Source organism: Typopeltis vanoorti, chromosome 2 (genome assembly GCF_054136105.1).
Source record: "Typopeltis vanoorti isolate ZY-2024b chromosome 2, IOZ_Tvanoo_1.0, whole genome shotgun sequence".
Taxonomy (NCBI): domain Eukaryota; kingdom Metazoa; phylum Arthropoda; class Arachnida; order Uropygi; family Thelyphonidae; genus Typopeltis; species Typopeltis vanoorti.
In genome coordinates, this window is record NC_143550.1 from 20,315,614 (window position 1) to 20,336,899 (window position 21,286).

General features: G+C 36.2%; 1 protein-coding gene across 3 annotated transcripts in view; it reads right to left on the reverse strand.

Moving 5' to 3' along the window:
- LOC150108862 (uncharacterized) overlaps positions 1-21,286 on the reverse strand; it is a 299,142-nt gene that overhangs the window by 207,338 nt on the left and 70,518 nt on the right. For all 3 annotated transcript variants that reach the window (XM_090410451.1, XM_090410442.1, XM_090410458.1), the window contains one exon: positions 7,837-7,978. In XM_090410451.1, the coding sequence (XP_090266577.1) occupies positions 7,837-7,978 (142 nt within the window). The remainder of the gene's footprint in view (positions 1-7,836; positions 7,979-21,286) is intronic.

The window sequence follows — 21,286 nt, forward strand, 5'->3', positions numbered from 1 at the left end:
GTGGTGCAGTCTAAATTAAATAAATTTTCTAGTATCTCAGGCATAAGACTCGTAGTGTGAAGGGTAGATAAACATAGTACGTAATAATATAAGCAAGAAAGATTCAGAGAGAGAAAGCGTGCACAGCAAATCAGAATAACAGTAAAGTATAAAGTAAAGATAATAAAATAACGCATTAAAGACAGCAGAAATTATTACACTGCTCATGCTGTCCCCAATCTGTGACTTCTCACCTGCTTTGTCTGCTCATCTGCCCCACACAGCCTTCCAACTCAACCACAGATGTATTCCTGACCATTCCATTCCTATGCTGATCATTCACATACACAAATTCATTACCGCTTTCAGAATCCACTCTTCTTACACTGTTCTCCCCCCCCCCCTTCCATTTCCCTGTCCTCATATTTTCTCCATTCTCAACCACATCGGTCTCACCTAGTCCACTCTCCTGCTCATTCACATCAGTATTCGCTTCCACTGATACCTTGTTTACATCATTCATTACACCTTCTTCCAGGAGCAACCTTCCCAAATAGCTCACATCGGAAACATTCAGATGCAGTCCATTACTCTTATACAGTTACATTCATCTCACACATTCACAAACTGCACTGTTTTCTCTTCACACATTTCTGTTAACATTCCATTCAATATCTTTGCTCTCTGCCATAACTCATTATTATCATACCTGAGTAACACACGAATTATCCTTCCTACCAAACTGTTGTCTTTCACTCTCTCATCAATCTGCTGATATCCAATCTCACATTCTTCCTATGCCCAACCAAATCATTCATCCCAACCACAACCACTAACTCCTTCACACGCTTACTTCTCATAACTAGTGCCTCAATTATCTTGTTCATTCTCCCTCTTGGAAAACATACCTTGTGCACTCTCTCATCCATCACAACTTTTATGATAAGAATAGCATTATATGATGGAAATTCTGAGTCATTCACTGCTTCTCTCCACTATTTTTCTTTTTATTCTTTCACAATCTTCCATTTGCATTTACCATACATTTGGCATCTTAATCATTTCATTCTTCAACTCTTGCATTCCAACAATCGTTCCTGCTTGTTGCTTCATCCGTTAGACTTTCTTCTGTTTCCACAGTCACACAGGCTCTGGCTTTGTCAGTCAGGTACACTTCACTTCCGTAATTATGCCTAGTTTTCTATTTTAATCATTTTAGTATTTACAATCACATTCTCCACACTCAAAATCTTACATTCACTCTTCTGGCTATTATTCTTAATCTAGCATTCATCACTGCCTTCCACCTGGTATTCTTCTCTACTGATTCCCAACTTTCATTCAAATCCCCATAATCTATTAACATATCACAGTTCTTACAGACCCTCACTCTCTCACTTCTCCTGTTTAATCTCTCAACAAAAATACCTGCAACATTCGACCATACATTCGCCTATTACAATCCCATCAACAAATCATGTAGGTGAAATCCACACCACTCAATACACTCGACTTTCATGCTGTACATCTGGATGACCTTGTTCTTACTCGCCATTTTTCCTTTGTTAAATGTTAATCTGAAAAAGTGCTTCAAACTGATTAACTTTGAAATGCAAATGCACCACACTCCGTCACAAACAAACCAGATTAAAATTACACTAAAATTACATTCAAGTTATAATATATCATTATCAATTAATATCGAAACTTATCTTTTTTTCACAGACCATATGTTGTAGGAGCTCCACTTCCTTATCAGGTCATCTATATGAGGGTGGTCTGAAAAATTCTTGGCCTTGACCATAGATGGCAAAACCATTGGCAAGATTTTTTTTTTCTAAGTTGGTACATCTGTCATAAGCATCCATGTGAAATTGAAAGCCATTCTATCAAGTAGTTTGTTTTATACAGTTGTCTGAAGCAAAAGTGTTGTCTGTATCCCTTGAAATGGATAAAATTGAGTATCATGCGGGTATAAAACTTCTTTCTAAAAGAAGATTTAAAGCCAAAAAAAATATTCAAAGTTCATAAAAGTTTATGGGCACTCAGCTCCTTCGTTTTCGACAATTAAGAAATGGGCTGCCAAGTTTAAATGTCGCCGTGCCAGCCTTGAAGATGATCCACGTGAAGGGCGTTCAAAAAGTATAACAACACCAGAAATCATTGATCCAGTGCACGATATGGTACTGGATGACGAGCGAGTCAAATACATGAAATTTTCGAGACTACAGGCATTTCAAAAGAACGTGTAAGATATATTTGCAAAGAATTGCAAATGAAAAAGCTTTGCGCAAGATGGTGCTGCGCTTGCTCACAGCAGATAAAAAATGTACTCACGTGAAAATCTCTGAACAGTGGTTGGAGCGTTTTAACAAGAATAAAACTGATTTTGTCCATTCAATTTATTACTAAGGATGAGACTTGGATTCACCATTACACACCTGAATCCAAATAGCAGTCAAAACACTGGACAGAAGCCGGTTGCTCAGTACCAAAGAAGACAAAAGTAGGTTCCATTAGTAGGAAAGGTCATGGTATCAGTGTTTTGGGATGCTAAAGGCATTTTCTTTATTAATTATCTTGAAAAGGGTAAAACAATAACTGGGGAATATTATTCCAATCTTTTAACTAGAGTAGATGAAAAAATTCGTGGGAAAGGACTCTGTTTGCAGAAGAAAAAAAATCATCTTTCATCAGGACAATGCACCTGTCCACAAAGGTGTTTTGGCAATGGGAAAATTAAGGGATCTGCAGTATGAATTGTTGGAACATCCACCCTATTCCTCAGATTTGGCTCCCTCTGACTTCTATCTCTTCCCAAAACTAAAACTCTTCCTTGCTAGTCAGCATTTTTCTCCAAATCAAGAGGTGATTGCAGCTGTAGAGGGGTATTTTGCAGATCTTACTGGGAACTACCATAGGGACGGGATAATGGTGCTGGAGCATCGCTGGAATAAATGTATTAGCCTTAAAGGAGATTATGTTGAAAAATAAAAATAATTTTGAAATTATAAATTCATTTTTTCATTGCTAGGCCAAAGGCCAAGAATGTTTCAAACCACCCTCATATATTACATAAGGTAGGAGAATGGTTACATCCCTGTTGAAGTACTTGATTTCCTTCTGCTAATATACACTCATTAATATTTGTAATTACTGTTTTATAGTTATATAAGCTCTTAACTGCATTTAATGACCATTTGGGACTTTGGTCTTCTATTATATTCCATAATTTTTATCTATTAATTTGGCAGAGTTTCTCATATTCTATAAATGTCAAGTGGGTCTGTAAATTAAACACCCATCTTTTTTCTATGATTTTAGGGTACATCCTTAAAGCAATTCTGATCTTTCTGAAATTAAGCCAGTATCTCGAATAAACTATTGACAATGGCAAGCATTTTATTTTTTTTAATTTTTCATTATTTACTTTTAAATTGACAAATCTTTTCGAGATCTCTGAGATGATTTGAGATCCCAAAAAGATTTGGCAATTTAAAAGTAAATAAAAAGATCCCAAAAGAATAGGAAACTGGAGTAGTAATAAATATTCACAAAAAAGCCAAGGCCAAATGTGGAAATTACAGAGGCTTTACTCTTTTAATAACAGCAACTAAACTATATGCAAATATTTTAAAGAATAGACTAATTAAATAAACAGAAATTTATTTAGAAGAAAAACAGTGTGGTTTTAGAAGAGGGAGAAGATGCACAGATACCTCTATCACAATGCGACAGATCATAAAAAAAAAGAAAAGAATATAATTTGCTCACTTTACTTCTATTTATTGACTACGAAAAGCGTATAACTTGAAATCTACTTGGTAAAATATAACTGGATGATAAAATACCTCCTCAACTAATTAAAGCAATAAAAAGTCTATATAGAGAAATAAAAATTTGCATCAAATTTGCAGATGGAACATTATCAGAACCTATAACCATAAATAAAGGAGCGAGACAAGGCTGTGGCTTATCCCCAATTCTATTCAACATTTATATAAACAGAATCTTAAAAGAATGGAAAACAACTGTCAAAGATGGAATTAAACTAACAAATAATATACAGATAAATGCAATACTTTATGCAGATGATCAAGTATTAATTTCAAATTCAGATGATAAACTAAAAATTGCAACTTACCATCTAAATGAAATAGCAATATGATTTAAAATGAAAATCTATGAAACAAAAACTATGGCAATATGTAGAAACACCATTGAAAAAGTCAAAATTATGCTTAATAATAAAATAATAGAACAAGTTATGGAATTCAAATACTCAGGAAATATAATCTTGCAATTCAACACTGATTCAGAATTTGAAGAAAGACTACAAATTTACAATAGAATGAATGGCATAATTAAAAGAAATTTTAGAAAACAAATGACTAAAGAAACTCAATTAACTCATAATCTTAACTCAATCGAAACTCAATTAAGATTACATAATCTTAACTGAGTTTCATATATCATCGATAGGTGTCGCACTGATATGATCGTCGGCTTGTCAAGAGCTCCTGAAAAGATCAGTAGTATTTTATGTTATCATTGGCAATTTTACTAGAATTTTATGTAGCATTGTTTGCTTTTCGTATCTTAGTGTGTCTGTGCGATTTTTGTGTTATTTTAATTATTATTTTTAAGATAAGATAGCGTACATATGGCACCAATAAAAAAAAATGGCAGCCAGTTCGCCATGTTTGTTTAAGAATTTTGATATAAAAGAGTTTATGCAATGTGCTGTCTGTGAGATACATGCTCTGCGAAGAGCGGTTGGAATCTGGTTAGATGGTGATAGTGGAGTAAATATGTGCAGAAAGTGTAAGGAGAATGAGGATCTAAAGCGTGTTTCGGGTGGCGAGAGTAATATCGTTAAAGAAAGTCAGAATATAGAAAATAGTGATGTGGTAAGAAATTGCGAGGTAGTACCAGATAGGTGTGAGAGCGACGTCGAAAGTGTAAATGAAGGTAAAAATACAGAACAAATGGATGATTTAAATGATAATGAAAATGGTGAGATAGATGCAAGTAGTGAGCTCACACGGTTGAGCGGAGCGATACATAGAGCAAAACGGCAACTGAAGCGTATACAAAAATGTGTACCGAACATACCAACTAATAAATGGCGAAAATCTGATACGAAAAATAAGAGAATGTTCGTAAACGTAAACAAAAATGAAGGAGAGAGTGCTGTAAGGAGATTTGTTATTAAGAGGTGTGATAGTTGAGAAAGAGACGAAATCGTACCAACCGGGTGGCGAACATAAAGGACGTCAGCGACTCTATTAGAGCGCAAAAACAGAGGGTGAAAGAAATGATAGTCGTGACAGGAACAAATGATTTGAAAGAAGACAAAATGGAAATGATAGAGGATGTGAGGGAATTACTTGAGGTAGCAAAAGAGAAGAGTGAGAGAGAGTTAGGATGGTGAGTATTTTGTGCGGTATGACAGTGAAGTGTTTAGAAGGAGGGCCATAATTGCCAATGACTTTATGCACGGGTTATGCATGGAGAGTGGTGTGGAATTTGTGAATGTGAGTTCGATGGGCGAAAGGATTTATATAAGATGGTTTACATTTGAATGTATTTGGTGTACGGAGGCTTGAAAAAGTGTCCATGAATGAAGTGGATGTACAGACTCAGGGAAACTAGATTTATTAAGGAGGGGAGGGGGAAGTAGATATGCAGACTTTAGGGAGGCAGTTGAGTGTATGAATGAGTATAATATGCCCGAGCAAGTACAAAGGACAACAAATCAGAATGGAATAGTTAGTATACGACATCAAAGTAGGGATGGGACTAACGGGCATCTGCAATTCATGTACACTAATGCCAGGAGTATTAGGAACAAGGAGGAGAAGTTTTTCGCCTTGAGTGGCACTTCCAGGCCACAGGTTGTTGGTATTAGTGAAACATGGCTGACAGAAGATGATAAAGCTAATGGGATTTAATGTGACGAGTATAGCATGTTCAGGAGTGACAGGGAGAATAAAAAGGGGGGAGGAGTGTTATTGATGATAGCTGATGAGTTGCAGCCAAGGAGTATAGAAGATGAACTGCAGGATAGAGAAAAGAGCACATTTGAGGCTATTTGGTGTGAGATAAAGTCTAGCAGAACAAAATATACAATTGGGTGTGCTATAGACCAGGTGATGGAATAGATGGTGGAGATAGTATGCATAGGCAAATATAAGAAATGAGTGGAAGAAGGGTAATTATTATGGGGGTTTCAATTATGGTAACATTGACTGGAAGGAGGAGAGGGCACACGGGAGGAAGGAATTGGATTTTATGCGATTATTAAGGGACAACTATTTGCGACAGCATGTAATGGAAAATACTAGGGGCAGAGAGTGCTTGACCTAGTAATCGCATCTGAGAATGTGGCTGTAACGAACATGACCATGTTGCCACCAATTGGTGAGAGTGATTATAAGGTCATGACTAGGGAGGTGGCTAAAGGAGTGGAATTTAAAATTAAGACAGGGTACATGTGGAATTACCAGGCTGGTAAGTATAACAAACTTAGGAGTGTGCTTGGCTCAGTGCCATGGCATGTAAAACTGCAAAGGCTGGATGTTGATAGTGCATGGAAGGTGGTCAAGAAGTGTTTGCAGGAAGCAATGGTTGACTGTATACCAAGAGTCCGAATAATAAATCAAGTAGGGGTTAAATGGATGAATAACACCATTAAGCTTGAGCTGCAAAAAAAAGAAACAATTGTGGAGGGAATTTAAGGAGAAAGGTGACCAGCAGGTGCAGGAACAGTATAAAGCTCAGGCCAGAAAAGTAACAAGGGTGGTAAGAAAAGCAAAAGCGGATTATGAAAGAATATTGGCCATGCAGGCCAAAGAGATTGTGCCAGATTTGGTCAACCTAGGTTTCTTCTTGATGGGGAGCAGGTTGAGAGGATGCAGAGGCGAGTGACCAAGATGATAGCAGGTCTGTGGAATGAACCTTATGAGAACAGGTTGAGGATTTGTGGGTTGCAGAAATTGGTTGATGGGCGGAGGTGAGGAGATATGATTGAGACATTCAAATTTCTGAAGGGTTTCTATAAAATTAATTCAGAAGATATTTTTGAGAACAGGGCTGGTGGTGGGAGTACTAAGGGACATCCATGGAAGCTGGGCAAGAGTGTGGTTAGTAAGGGTGTTAGAGCTGGGTTCTTTACTTTTAGAGTGCTGAATGAGTGGAATAAGCTGCCAGAGTCTGTAGTGGGTGCTGTGACAGTGAATGAGTTTAAGGCAAGGTATGATAGATACTGTGTGAATGTCGACTAGTTGTGATGAACATGATTTGGGGCCTCCCTCAATGAGTCTAAGGACTACCTGGAGTTGCCCATAATAATAATAATAATAATAATAATAATAATAATAATAATATAACCTCTAAAACATCTCTCAAATTTGAAGTGAAACTTGGCTTCTAAAAAAAAAAAAAAAAAAAACATTGGATTGGAAGTAGCACAGATGAAGTTTCTAAGACCTCTCCTGGGACTCATTAGATTAGATAAAAAGAAAAACACAGAAAAAAGAGAACGATTACATACTAAAAACATTGTACAAGAAATAGAAGAATCCCAGCAAAACTGGTTAATAATAAATAACAATAGGATTCCTAAACTAGCACTAGAGTATAAACCTAAGAAGAGACCATGGACGTCCAAGACTAAGATGGAAAGATCAACCTCATCTACAGAGCAGGAACAGGACATAAAGCCTATGATGAAATTGCCAAATGAATAGATTTATCAGTTAAGATATATGATTATAATACCTGCCAGAAGAGACAAAAATCACATCGTACTATTTAGTACTAAAATTCTTATCATTATTTAAAAAATGATCTCACCTGGCCATTATCACACAGATCTGTGGATATTCCCATTTTGATCCCATGGCTTTTGTCTTCTGCATTATCAGGAATAAGAGAATTTGAAAGTATGGCCTTACCATTATCCCTGCTGTCTTTATTTAAAAATTGTGTTAACTGCCTAAAAAAGATGCATTAAGAAAATTATTTAAAAAAAAAATTCCAGAAAAGTAGATTTATAATAAAAAAAAATTTTATCCTATTCTAGTGATAAAAAAATATACAACTTATCATAAACATGAAGGTAACTTAGAGGATTGCTGCAATACTGAGAAGGATGCTGACCTGCAGAGATAAAAGAGTTATCGTTCCATTGTATAAGACCCTGATCAGACCACACTTAGACTGTGAAAAGTTTTTTCTCACTTGGTTAGACTATAATAAATTTAGTTTAATCCTTTATCCAAGTGTAAGCAAACAAAGTTTGCTCCTGAAGTATCTTCAGGACTCAGGCAACTCGTGGTAAAGGTGGACCAAGCTCTCATCACTCCTTGTCTTAATATCTCCCATAATGCAAAGCACATCTCCTTGCAGACATGTATAATGCTATGCATTAAGGGAAGGGCCACTACTCAGACCAGTTTCGACCTTTCTTGAAGTCTCATCAGTGGGAGCCAGACCCAGAGGTGGTGATACTAAGGTGGAAGCAATGGAGAAGTCATATTTACCTATACGAGTTGCCAAAAGGTGTCTCACATTATTATTATTATTATTAAGAGAGACCCCAGGGGGTCAGAGACTCATCGAGGGAGGCCACATACTACACACACCAGCTATCATACTTATTCTTGAATTCATTCACACTGCTTGCACTCACAACATCCAATGGCAATCCATTCCAATCACGCACCACCCTCTGAGAGAAAAATCTAGCCCTCACACCCTTCTTGGCGGCCTTCATTCTCAGCTTCAAAGGATGCCCTCTCGTCCTTTTCCCATCCTCCATAAACTGAAAAATTCTATCAATTGAAATCCTGTATGACCCTTTCAGAAGTTTGTAAGTCTCAATTAAATTATTAAATTACTCTGTTATTAAATTACTCTAATTAAATTATTAAATTACTATTAAATTACTCTGGATTTAGAAAAAGATGTTGAAAGTTTTTTTCCACTTGGTTTTTTCCACTTTTCCACTGTCTGCAAGGAGATGTGCTTTGCATTATGGGAGATACTAAGACAAGGGGTGACGAGAGCTTGGCCCACCTTTACCACGAGTTGCCTCAGTCCTTACTTCAGGTGCAAACTTTGTTTGCTTACACTTGGATAAAAGATTAAACTAAATTTATTATAGTCTAACCAAGTTGGAAAAAACTTCCAACATCTTTCCTAAATCCAGAGTAATTTAATAATAAGGTGAGACACCTTGTGGCAAACTCGTATAGGTAAATATGACTTCTCCATTGCTTCCACCTTAGTATCACCACCTCTGGGTCTGGTTCCCACTGACGAGATCTCAACAAAGGTTGAAACCAGTTGGAAGCTTGGGTGATGAATGGAAATGCTTAGCCCATGAAGTTAACTGAGGCACGGCTGTTGCTGTTACCCCTCAGATGAGATATGAGCAACTGAGCGGCTCTGCTCAGTGGTGGGGTGAGCCTGCCACGGCGCAGAGCCAACCAGTTCTGAGAGTTCTTCTCAGTGGTAGGGTGAGCCTGTTACTGAGGGGAACAACACTGAGTTTTTGGAGATTGACTTGTACTTGAAGCCAGGTATACAGAAACACATAACATCATCAAGAAAAAAATAAAACAAGCCAAGGAAAATTGGATGAAAAATTTATGTACTGAAATTGAACTGCTTCAGAAGAAACATGATAATTTCAATCTGTATAAGAAAATCAACGAAATTTCCGGAAAACTGAGGAAAAAGCAAATAGTGTCTCTAAGAGACGAAAATGGAAAAATAGTTCTAGAAGAAGAGAATAAAGCACAGATTTGGATAAAATATGTAACAGAACTTTTCAATGATACTAGACAGAAGCCTATAAATATAAAAGATAACATTCAAGGACCAGCAATCATGAAATGCAAAATAGAGAATGCTATACAAACAAGTAAAACAGGAAAAGCCAGTGGACCAGATGGTGTGCAAACAGAATTTTTAAAATTAATCGAACCAGATAACATCAAACTTCTTGAAAAACTATTTAATAAAATATATGAAAGTGATGAATTTCCATCAGATTGGCTCAAATCTACATTTATCACTATCCCAAAGAAACCCAAAGTGAATTCCTGTGGTGACTTCCGACTTATTAGTCTAATGAGCCAAACATTAAAAATATTTTTGAAAGTAATTCAGAATCGCATTTATAGAAAAAGTGAAGAAACTCTAAGTGAAACACAATTCGGCTTTTGGAATGGTTTTGGTACTAGAGAGGCCCTTTTCTGTACCCAAATATTGATACAAAAATGCATAGAAAAACAGTAATCTGTCTTTATGTGTTTCATAGATTTTGAAAAAGCATTCCACAAAGTCAGACACACTAACTTAATAGAAGTCCTTCAACAAATAAGGCTAGGCGAACAAGACATAAGACTAATAACAAATCTGTATTGGAATCAGTCAGCTACCGTTCAATTAGACAACATTACCACCAGTGATATTAACATCAAAAGAGGAGTGAGACAAGGATGTGTGCTCTCACCACTCCTGTTCAACATATACGCAGAGGTAATCTTTAAAAAAGCATTAGAAGAATGTCCAGAGGGAATCACAATAAATGGAAAGATTGTTAACAACCTATGATATGCAGATGACACCGTGCTAATTGCAGATAACATTATGGATCTCCAAAAACTCATTGACAGAGTATACATAGAAAGCCAAAGAATGGGAATAAATATAAACATCAACAAGACAAAATACATGATCATCAGCAAACATCCAGCCTCATCAATGAAACTGACACTCAATGGGAAAAATATTGATCAAGTGTCAAGATATAAATATCTTGGCACTTGATCAATAATGAACGGTGGGATCCAGAAATAGATATAAAGACAAGGATTGAGGTTGCACGGCAGTCCTTCATGAAAATGAGAACACTATTCTGCAATAAAGACCTAAACATGGAAGTCAGATCATATCTTGGAAATCATATCTTGGCCACATCATGAGAAACAGCAAATACCAACTTCTACAAACTATTTTGGTAGGAAGAATTGATGGCAAAGGAACTAGAGGAAGAAAAAGAATATCATGGTTTGACAACATCAAGACGTGGACAGGAAAGAGCAGTGCACAACTGCTCAGATTAGCACAAGATCGCAGTTTGTTCGCCAAGATGGTCGCTGACCTTCGATAGACGATAGCACAATAAGAAGAAGAATATCCCTGTTAACAAAATATCCACATATTTCCCATCTTCTAGAGATAAACGCTCAACTATGTCGCTGCCTGCAACTTGTAACTGCAATCTATCCTACTTTGGATAAACCGGACGCTCTGTAGAAAAAGAATACAAGAACATCAATCGTATATTCTTCACAACAAATCTGATAAGTCTGGATTGGCACAGCACAGGTTGGAGACAAGCCACAACATTCTCTGGTCCAGGGCTCGCCTTCTACATAGATGTTGCTATAAATTCGAACACCTATTCAAAGAGAGTGCTGAGGCCTTCCTTCAATTCCCTAACTAGAATCGAAATGATTGCCTATCCTTGTCAAAAATATGGAAAAGTTTAATCCGGATAACACACTAGGTTTTTTTTTAATTGAGACCTTCTAATTCCTACATTAGTCTAATGTTTATCTTTAATTGAATTTATAAATTAAGATTATTATATGAAATTGTGAATTAATACCTATAATTTGTTCATCACTGATGAAATTTACCTCTTTTTAGTGCTTAGCAATGTAACATCACACAGCTCGTAAAATACAACAGTGTCATCCTAAACTTCCCAGGAACAAATGCAATACCATAGAATAGTATTAGCATTTATACCATGTGTATAATAAATAAAAAAAAACTTTTTTTTTTACTAATAGTAAAAATATGGGTAATTTTAGATAAAATAGACAATTTATTGATCATTACACATTATTATCATTCTATGCTACAGTATGACTTTTATCATCATCATCAGATCTCCTGGTAGTCAAGCACTTATCAAGGGAGGCCATACATCACCCACACCAGCTGTTATATCTTCTCTTAAACTCTTTCACACTAGATGCACTCATTGCTTCCAGAGGTGAACCATTCTACTCAATCACTGTTCTGTGGTAGAAAAATCTAGCTCCCAATCCTTTCTTAACCACACACAAACTTAATTTCCATGGACCCCCCTCCTTGTCCTCTTCCCCCACCTTTCATATAATGAACAGTTTTGTCATCCGATATCTTGTAACATCCTCTCATAGGATGTTACAAGATATCGGATGACATCCTTCATTGATTTCTATCACCTCACCTGTCATCCATTGAGAGTGTGGACTACATTATGTGTCTGTCATCCACTTACTCTCAGTCTATCCTTGTAATCCACATTTCATAATCCAGATATATTCTTAAGTCTTCTTTGCACCTTTTCCACAGTTTCTGTATCCTCTCTGAATCCAGGAGATCATGTTTGAACACAGTAGTGTCTTTGTTTTTGAGTCTTTGTTTTTGTACATTCTTCTTGTATCAATAAGAGAAAGAATCTCATTTGTCATCCATTCCTGTTGTTTTATATTATTCACATAACCTACTTCTTCAATACTTGTTGTTACGATGGCATTCTTTAAGCTATTCCAAAGAGATTCCACACTTTTATTTTCTTCTATGTTAATCTGTTGTAATCACAGGTTAAGCTGTGTCTTGGCACTTTTATTTATGTTCGGGTCTTTCAGTTTTTCTACATCAATTTTCTTTTTCTTCTTTTGTGATTTTTTAGCTGATTTTAATCTAAGACGTACTTCTGCAACTATGGGATTGTGGTCTGATGAGATATCTGCTCCAGGATAACTCTTTGCACTCTTTATACTACTGTGGAATCTTTTATTTATCAGTATATAATCAATTTGATTTCGGACAATGTTATGTTGGTTATCTTGAGGCGATTTCCAAGTGTACAGTCTTCTGGGTGGAAGTTTAAACCAGGTATTTGCTATTGTTAGATCTTCTTCCTGACAGAACTGGACTAGGCGATCTCCTCTGTCATTTCTGGTGCCTAAGCCATGTTCGCCAACAATTTCTCCATCACCCCCCCTCTTCCTACTTTTGCATTGAAGTCACCCATCACTATGTTTATATCATATTTCTTTGTTAGGTTTTTAATCTCTTTTAGGTGTTCATAAAACTCTTCAACATCTTCTTCACTTTTGTCAGCTGTGGGTGCATAAGCTTGGATGATATTTATGTTAACGGGGTTTCCCTTAAGTTGTAACAGCATTATCCTTTCAGAAAATGGAATCCAATTTAGTACTGATTTATTAATTTCTTCATCTACTATTACAGCTACATCATGTCGATGTTTGTTCTCATCATTCCCAGAGTAATACATTGTTGTATTATCTTGTTGACACTTTCCAGATCCTGGCCATCTTGTCTCGCAAATTCCCAAAATCCGGATGCCCAGCCTCTTCATTTCCCTTGTGGCATTTCTTAATTTGCCAGCTTCATACAGAGGTCTGACATTCCAAGTTGCAATTTTAAAAGTGGACACCATTTTGAGCCCGGAGATTCTACGTACCCCTGTCCCATTTAAGGGATGCCGGGAACTTGGGGCCAATTGTAAGGGTTTGCTCGCCATGGTGGTTGTTCTGGAGATAAGGTAGAGCAGTAGTTTCTCCGTTTGCTTTCTGCTCTGCAGTATTACAAACGTACACAATATAATCATATTGCCATCTGCAAATCTCTGATCACAAGCTTTTCTGTCATCATTTGGCTTCAACCTTGTGTCAGTACTGACAATGCTGCTTCCCAATATCAGGGGCAGTGACCCCAGCAGGTGCTTATTTAATGGTGGCACTACTCGCCATGTCACCGAGTTGTCATTGGGCTTTGTGAGGTTTTAAGTGAGACAGAGTTGCCACTTCTGCTCCCCCACGCCCTGATAGCTCAGTCACTGTTGGTCCACGGCTGCTTATTCGCCAGATTGCTCTGCTTATATCGCAGCTAGCCTCCATATCTGAAGGCTGTTCCCCGATCCACCACCTGGGGATGCACCCGGTAGTAGTCAGCTCTGCCCCGGGAACAGGGATATAAGTGGCTGTTAAATCATATTTCTTCAGAATTCTTGAAATTGGTTCCACGATTCCGGAAATATATGGAATTGAACTTGACGTATTGATTCTTTGTTGTTCTGGACAGGATTGTAGGAATCGAACAGACATTGTGTAGTCTTTTTGGAGAAGCCATTTAATTTCATGTGATGTTTGATAGTTGAAAGTTCTTTCTGTAATTCATGGGGAGTTGAGCAATTAGTTCTAGCTTGTCGAATTTTCAATAATTTTTTTTGTTAATCATATTTATATTCATAATTGTTCAAATTGAACAAAATTTATGTATTGAGGAAAAATAAATCCTAATATATATTATGAAATGTTATTGTTACAGTCGTCGATTGGATGCTTTTTGCCAGGAGTTGTACTTCAGCATAGTTATTAGTGCACTATGAGAACCAAGTATGTTTTTTATCCCAATAAAATTATCTAATTTGTTTCTATATATTCCTATTTCAAAGATATACAGATGATGTTTGATTATGTAAAAACAGTGTTGATGACTTTCTAAAGAAAATAAACAATAATAAACACAACTATGAAATACATTCAATAAAAATTTTAAATAAAAAATTTATTTTTGAAAACCTTCCTCCTAAAACAAAAAATAATTAAAAGCTTATAAATACAACTAGCCATTGCATTTTAATTTTAAAAAAAACTTTAGAATTATAATAAATATATTAAACTGGCATGCAATATACCCACAAGTTCATCTTTCTCAATGACAGTTTTGTATTCAAATTCATGAACTTTTTAAATTCCAGTTTTGCTTTAAATTGAAACAGATTCACTATTATCACTTTTCATTTATTTTTATGGATGCATAATAACTAGGTAAACAGTTCAAAAAGTATATATAATCACTAAAATTTACTTTTAATAAAAATTGTTCAAATACTCCAATATCCATACATTGGATACGATACATTGCAGTTAGCCTGTGAATTTAGTACTCATGTAAAATTGGCGATTTTTGTCTGTTTCATTGTGTTTTTTCCCTTAGAAAATTAGTGCTTTATAGTATATTTGTGTAGATTTTAGTGTTTTTAGTATTTTATAACATATTTTTATTAAGATATTTCAACAATAAGTATAAGTTTAAAATGGTGCCAAAAACACATAAGAAAAGTAATGCTAAAAAGAGCACTGCTAACAAAGTTATTGGAGTTGTGGAGGAGATTAAGGAAAAAAATTAACCTCCAAAATGGCTAAATTAAAGCAAATCATCAGACAAAATGATGTGAGAATTACAAAAAGCAAGAGGTGTTTAAATGAGCATAGGGAGAAAATGAAAATTAAGCAGCAAAATAAGAAACAGCAAAGCATGGAAACAGGTAAGTCAGGAAGTAATAGAAATCAGATAAGTGACTTTGTTAGTAAAAAGAAAGAAGTTATAGGAGAATGAATGACTATTTAACTTATACATATTTGGTCATAAAATACTTAAAAATGAGACTTTTTGTGGTTATGAGACCATCGGTACTTTATTAATATAATCCTGCCTACTAGTCAGCTTTGTCAAGGCTGAACGGTACACACAAAAAAATATGAGAGAATACACAAACGTTGCTAACTGTTAGGCAGTTAAGCTAGAAACTATGCATGACAATGCATAGTTTCAAACTTAATAGTTTCATAGTTTCATCATTCAGTTTAACGGAACTACAATACGCAAAAAATCATGTAACACGTGTGCATACAACATGTATCCATGATACTGACTGAAGCTTCTCAACACATGCACGCATTGTCACGCATAGTTTCAAACTTAACTGCCTAACAGTTAGCAACATTTCTGTATTCTCTTATATTTTTTTGTATGTACCGTTCAGCCTTGACAAAGCTAGACAGTCGCTAGCGAAACTAGTAGGCAGGATTATATTAGTAAAGTACCGATGGTCTCAGAACCACAAAAGTCTCATTTTTAAGAATGAATGACTACTATTCGGGTTTTTTTTTTGTCAAATCTATTTTAAACTAAGTTATACCAACTAGTTTCACCAACTAGTTTCACTCCAGGAAAACTCGAAGTTTTAACTCACTCATTAAAATAGCATGTCTTATTATAGAGTCACCATACCAAATAACTTCTTTCTTGATGATAAAACGGTTATTTTTGACCACAAGAACTATAGGAGAATGAATGACTACTATTTGAGTTTTTTTGGTCAAATTTATTTTAAAACTAAGTTATACCATCTAGTTTCATCAACTGTGGCTGTTGGCTTCATAAGGGTAAAAGATGTACAAAAAATAAGAACACTTTAACGCTAAAAACTGTTTACACTAAAACCATAAAATGAACTGAATACAATTGCATATTTATAAAAGCAGAAGAATGTGTACATCACATACATAGTGCGTGTATGATCTACTAGTTGTTATGTAGGAACATTCTGTAGTTTGCAGCAAAATTTAATTCTGGCATGTTGAAAGATCTAATGAGGGTCTTCCAGATCTCGGGCAAAATCAATCCTTGGTTTCTATTAAGGTTTTGTTCTGAACAGAGAACTGTTGTGGCTTCTTTTATAATTCGGGAGCAGAAGTCCTCCTCTAAGTAGGGCATTGAGCTTTTATTCCATTCTATCATATGGTTAGTCCTAGCAAAATGAAAGGCTAACTCCGAATTGTATTCTCTATTATTATTGACGTCTCCTATGTGTTCCTTCTTCCTGATTTCAAAACTTCTTGAAGTCTGGCCAATATAGTTCAAGCCACACGAGCAGGGTATGTTGTAAACTCCGGCATATTTAAAAAATGAATGACTGTCTTTCGGACAGTACATGCGCTATGCATGTGATGTACACGTTCTTCTGCTTTTATAAATATGCAATTGTATTCAGTTCATTTTATGGTTTTAGCGTTTTTAGTGTTCTTATTTTTTATACATCTTTTACCCTTATGAAGCCAACAGCCACAGTTGATGAAACTAGTTGGTATAACTTAGTTTTAAAATAAATTTGACCAAAAAAAACTCAAATAGTAGTCATTCATTCTCCTATAGTTCTTGTGGTCAAAAATAACCATTTTATCATCAAGAAAGAAGTTATTTGGTATGGTGACTCTATAATAAGACATGCTATTGATGAATGAGTTAAAACTTCGAGTTTTCCTGGAGTGAAAATTAAGAATATAAAGGAAGCAATTCAAAAACAGAAAAGAAAAGCAAACAAAATCATAATTGTAGGTACTAACGACTTAACTAACGATAAGTTCAGTATGAGAGAGGACATGAAAGGGTTGTTGGAAGAGGCAACAGTGAAGAGTGAAAAAGTGAAAATTGTCAGTATTTTACCTCGATATGATAAAAATGAATTAAGAAGAAGAGCTATGATGGCAAACAATTCAATGTGTAGGCTGTGCAAAAGGAATGGATGCGAGTTTCTGGATGTGTGGAGTGAGTTTGAGGAAAGATTGGATTTGTATAAGAGGGACGGCCACCTGAATGCATTTGGTATCAGGAGTCTAGAAAAACTAATAACTGGTATGAGACCTAACACAGAGAGTCAGGGAAACTAAATTATAAAAGGAGAAATAGTGAGAATATGAGTGTAAGAGTGACAATGTTATATAACTGTGAAACTGACAGGAATGGGCTTTGTCATGGAAATGTTGATGAGGAGAGAACAATTTTGACTTTGTGCAATACAGACCCATCAAATGTGCGCAAAGATATCTACTTGTATAAGGCACTACAGGAGAATAGAGATCTGCAAGTTGCCCAACTGTGTCATGCAGACTGCAGACATTAGTATACAAAAGAACATGCAGATGGATTATTATATCTGTACATTGCTAGGAGTATCAAAAACAGAGGGATAGAGTTTGTTGCCTTAGTCAATATGTTGGGACCACAACTTGTAGACATTAGTGAGACCTGGCTATCAGAATCAGACATACTAACTGGTATCAAGTAAAGGGTACACTATTTTTAGGTAGGATAGAGAGGATAGGAGAGGAGGCATACTGCTAATGATATCAGATGACATGAATCCAGTTAGAGCTGAGACCTATGACTGTAGTACTACTACTAACTGACAGTATTTCATGTGGCAATGAGTTTGAAGCCATCTAGTATGAGGTAGAATCTAACAAGATCAATTTCATAGTGGGGTGTTGTTACAGATGTGGTGGATCGGATGCTAGTGATGAAGAAATGCATCATCAAAAAGAAAAGATGAGCGTGAAAAGAGTAATTATAATGGGAGAATAATTTTCCAAATATTGATTGGGTAGCAGTAGAATCTCATGAGAAGAATGAAAATGCATTTACTGAGCTGTTGTGGGACAACTTCCTCAAGCAGCATGTGACAGAAAACTCAAGGTCAAAGAGTGTTAGATTTGATTATAGTGTCAGAGGATGTATCAGTTAAAGATGTAACTATTCTGCCTCCTGTTGGTGACAGTGATCATGATCATGCAGTACTCACTTAAATGCCAGTTAAGACTTACAGTCTTAACTGGCATCCTCTTTGAGTGCAGTAATGGGATCTTGCTGAAAGTCTCAAGATGATTTTCAAGATTTTTGGTAATGATGAGGCACCCAAATCTGTTTTGATTCGAAGAATATTGTAATGCTGTGATGAATTCCAGAAATATCTCTCATTTATATCTGCTTCTGTATTTTAAAGGAGGTTTTTCTTCCAGAGAATACATTGATTTGTATCCCTGGCATGGTCCTGGAACAGCTGTGAAAATAACATCCTTCTCACGTAAAGTGAGAAGGATAACTTACTTTGGACAAAATGGAAAAGAAGCTAAGGAATGCTGCAGACACCAGAATGATTTAGATGGAGAGAAACTTTTGGTGAGGAGATGTGTAGCTAATTTTTGGTATGGCTTGAAGGAGGTCTGTATGTGATACTGTTTTAGAATGCATGAAGCTTTTTCTGACTTGTCCTGGATGCAAAGGAATGTTGCATTTTTTTGCTTTTGGGGGAGGGGAGGGGAAGATTGGGTTTGCCTTGAAGGGATGGACACAGAGTTCTGTTGATTTTGTGAAGGGTGAAGCCACTGGCTAAAAAGTGTCCAGCTCTGCCATTTTAATTGTGCTAATCTGCCAATGCATGTCATCCACATCTTCTGGGCCCCCTGGTCTATAGCAGCAACCAACAATATATTTTGTCCTATTGGCCTCTATTTCATACTATTTGAATGAACCATTTCCCTAAGATCTACAATCTTCCTTGACTTATATTTTTGTTGGTTGAAGTTATTCAGCTATCATTAAAGATGATAGCTGAATAATTTCAGCCTTCTACCCTATTTCCTGTATCAGTGACATTCTATCCCTGTAACTACATCATTCTCTGATGCCAATCATTTTTGGTCATGTCGAGTTGACCAATGCCAGAAACTCCTCTCCTCCCCTTTATTTCTGATACTTTGGACATTCGTGTGCATGCATTTCAGCATCTGCTTGGATCCCCTGCTACTCTTACATAATGTCATTACATGCCCATTCAGAAATGAAACCTGGAAACTACACCCAGTTCTTCACAATCATTCTTGCACTTGCACTCATTTGTCCCAGGGATAGCTAGACATATGCCAGATTGCTACCCACCTCTAATAACTATAGTTTGCCTAAAAAAACTCTCACTGAAGAACACTTTCTCCAAGCATCTAACTTCAAAATCATTTTCAAGTGCAGTCTGTCAGTCATATACATGTCCTTTTATGCATCAAATTCACTCCACAAGCCTATAAACTATACACATTCCTCCTGCACAATCTTCTCAATGACTCATTAGCAATCATGGCCCTTCTCAATTCTGTCTTATCATATACTGATGCAGCAGACTCACAATCTTTACTCCTCATTTTTGCTTCTTCCAACAACTCTTTCATGCAAATCAAATTATTTGTGCCTACCAAAACAATTAATTCGTCACTTCTTTCTTCTGCAAACTTATAGCTTCACTCTTCACAACTGGGAAACATGCTTTTATCACTTTCTCATAAAGTATACCTCTTATCAAATCAATACACAATAGTTTCTCTGTTCTCCCAGTTTACTGAACTTTTATGCATGTCTCTGGTTGCAGGACCTAATGATTTGCCCTGTAAAGGAGTCCAAAAAAGGGTACTATTTTTTTCCACACTGGCATCTCATCATCCACATTACTTCCATCCACTTCCTCCAAATTCTCTATTTCATACAAGATCATTTATTTCTTCCACCACATTCTCCACACATCCACAGTCCTGCCTTATATCATTTTCAGTCACTCCATTCTTCTGCTACTGACAACTTGCATTTCTTTACATTAGAAATGTACATTTCTAATGTACATTTTCTCCATTCTCACTTTCGTACCACAAACCATTCTCTCTCTCTCAACAATTAATACATTAAAAAAATGCTATATCTCACTAAATAATTTTAATTAATGATATAATTAATGCATATTAATGTTATATTAATATCATTCAACATTGATGTCTTGATGGCCCTTTTACATGAACAATGCCAATGAACACACGGATCTACAGCCATAAATACTTAACCCCCCCCCATGAGAGGGCTCAACTCACCCAAATAGGGATGGTGGAGAAAAGGGAGGAAACTCCATATGAATAAATAAATAAATAAACTAAATATAAGAACTTATTTTTAAATTTAAGCAGTTTAAATAAGGAATGAAATATCCTTATCATATAACAAATTCAAAAATCTTCACATTATTATTATTACCACCCCAAGACCTCATGGAGTCAAAGACTCATTTGGGAGGTCCTTTTATCACACACACAGCTCATCATAGCGTGTTTTAAACACATTCAAACTCTTTGCAGACACCAAATTCTCAGGCAAGGCATTCCAATCATTCACAACTCTGCACAAAAAAAACCTGCCTCTCACTCCCGTACTCACACCCTCTTTATATAGTTTCCAGGGATGAACTCTGGTTCTCCCTCAATCTCCCACTATTTTCTGTAGAACCTCTCTAGCATTGATCCTATAACAACCCCTTAATAACTTGTAGTCTCTATCATATCTCCCCTCTTCCTCCTGTCCACCAGACTCTGCAAGTTGCATCTTCTCAATCTTTCCTCAAAATCGACATTCCAGAGGTCAGAAACTACCTTAGTCAGTCTCCTTTGGACCCTTTCCAACATCTCTTCATCCTTCTGAAAACCCGGTGACCAAATCTGGGCACAATAGGCCAATGTGTGGCCTAATCAAAGCCTTATACAACGGAACAAGA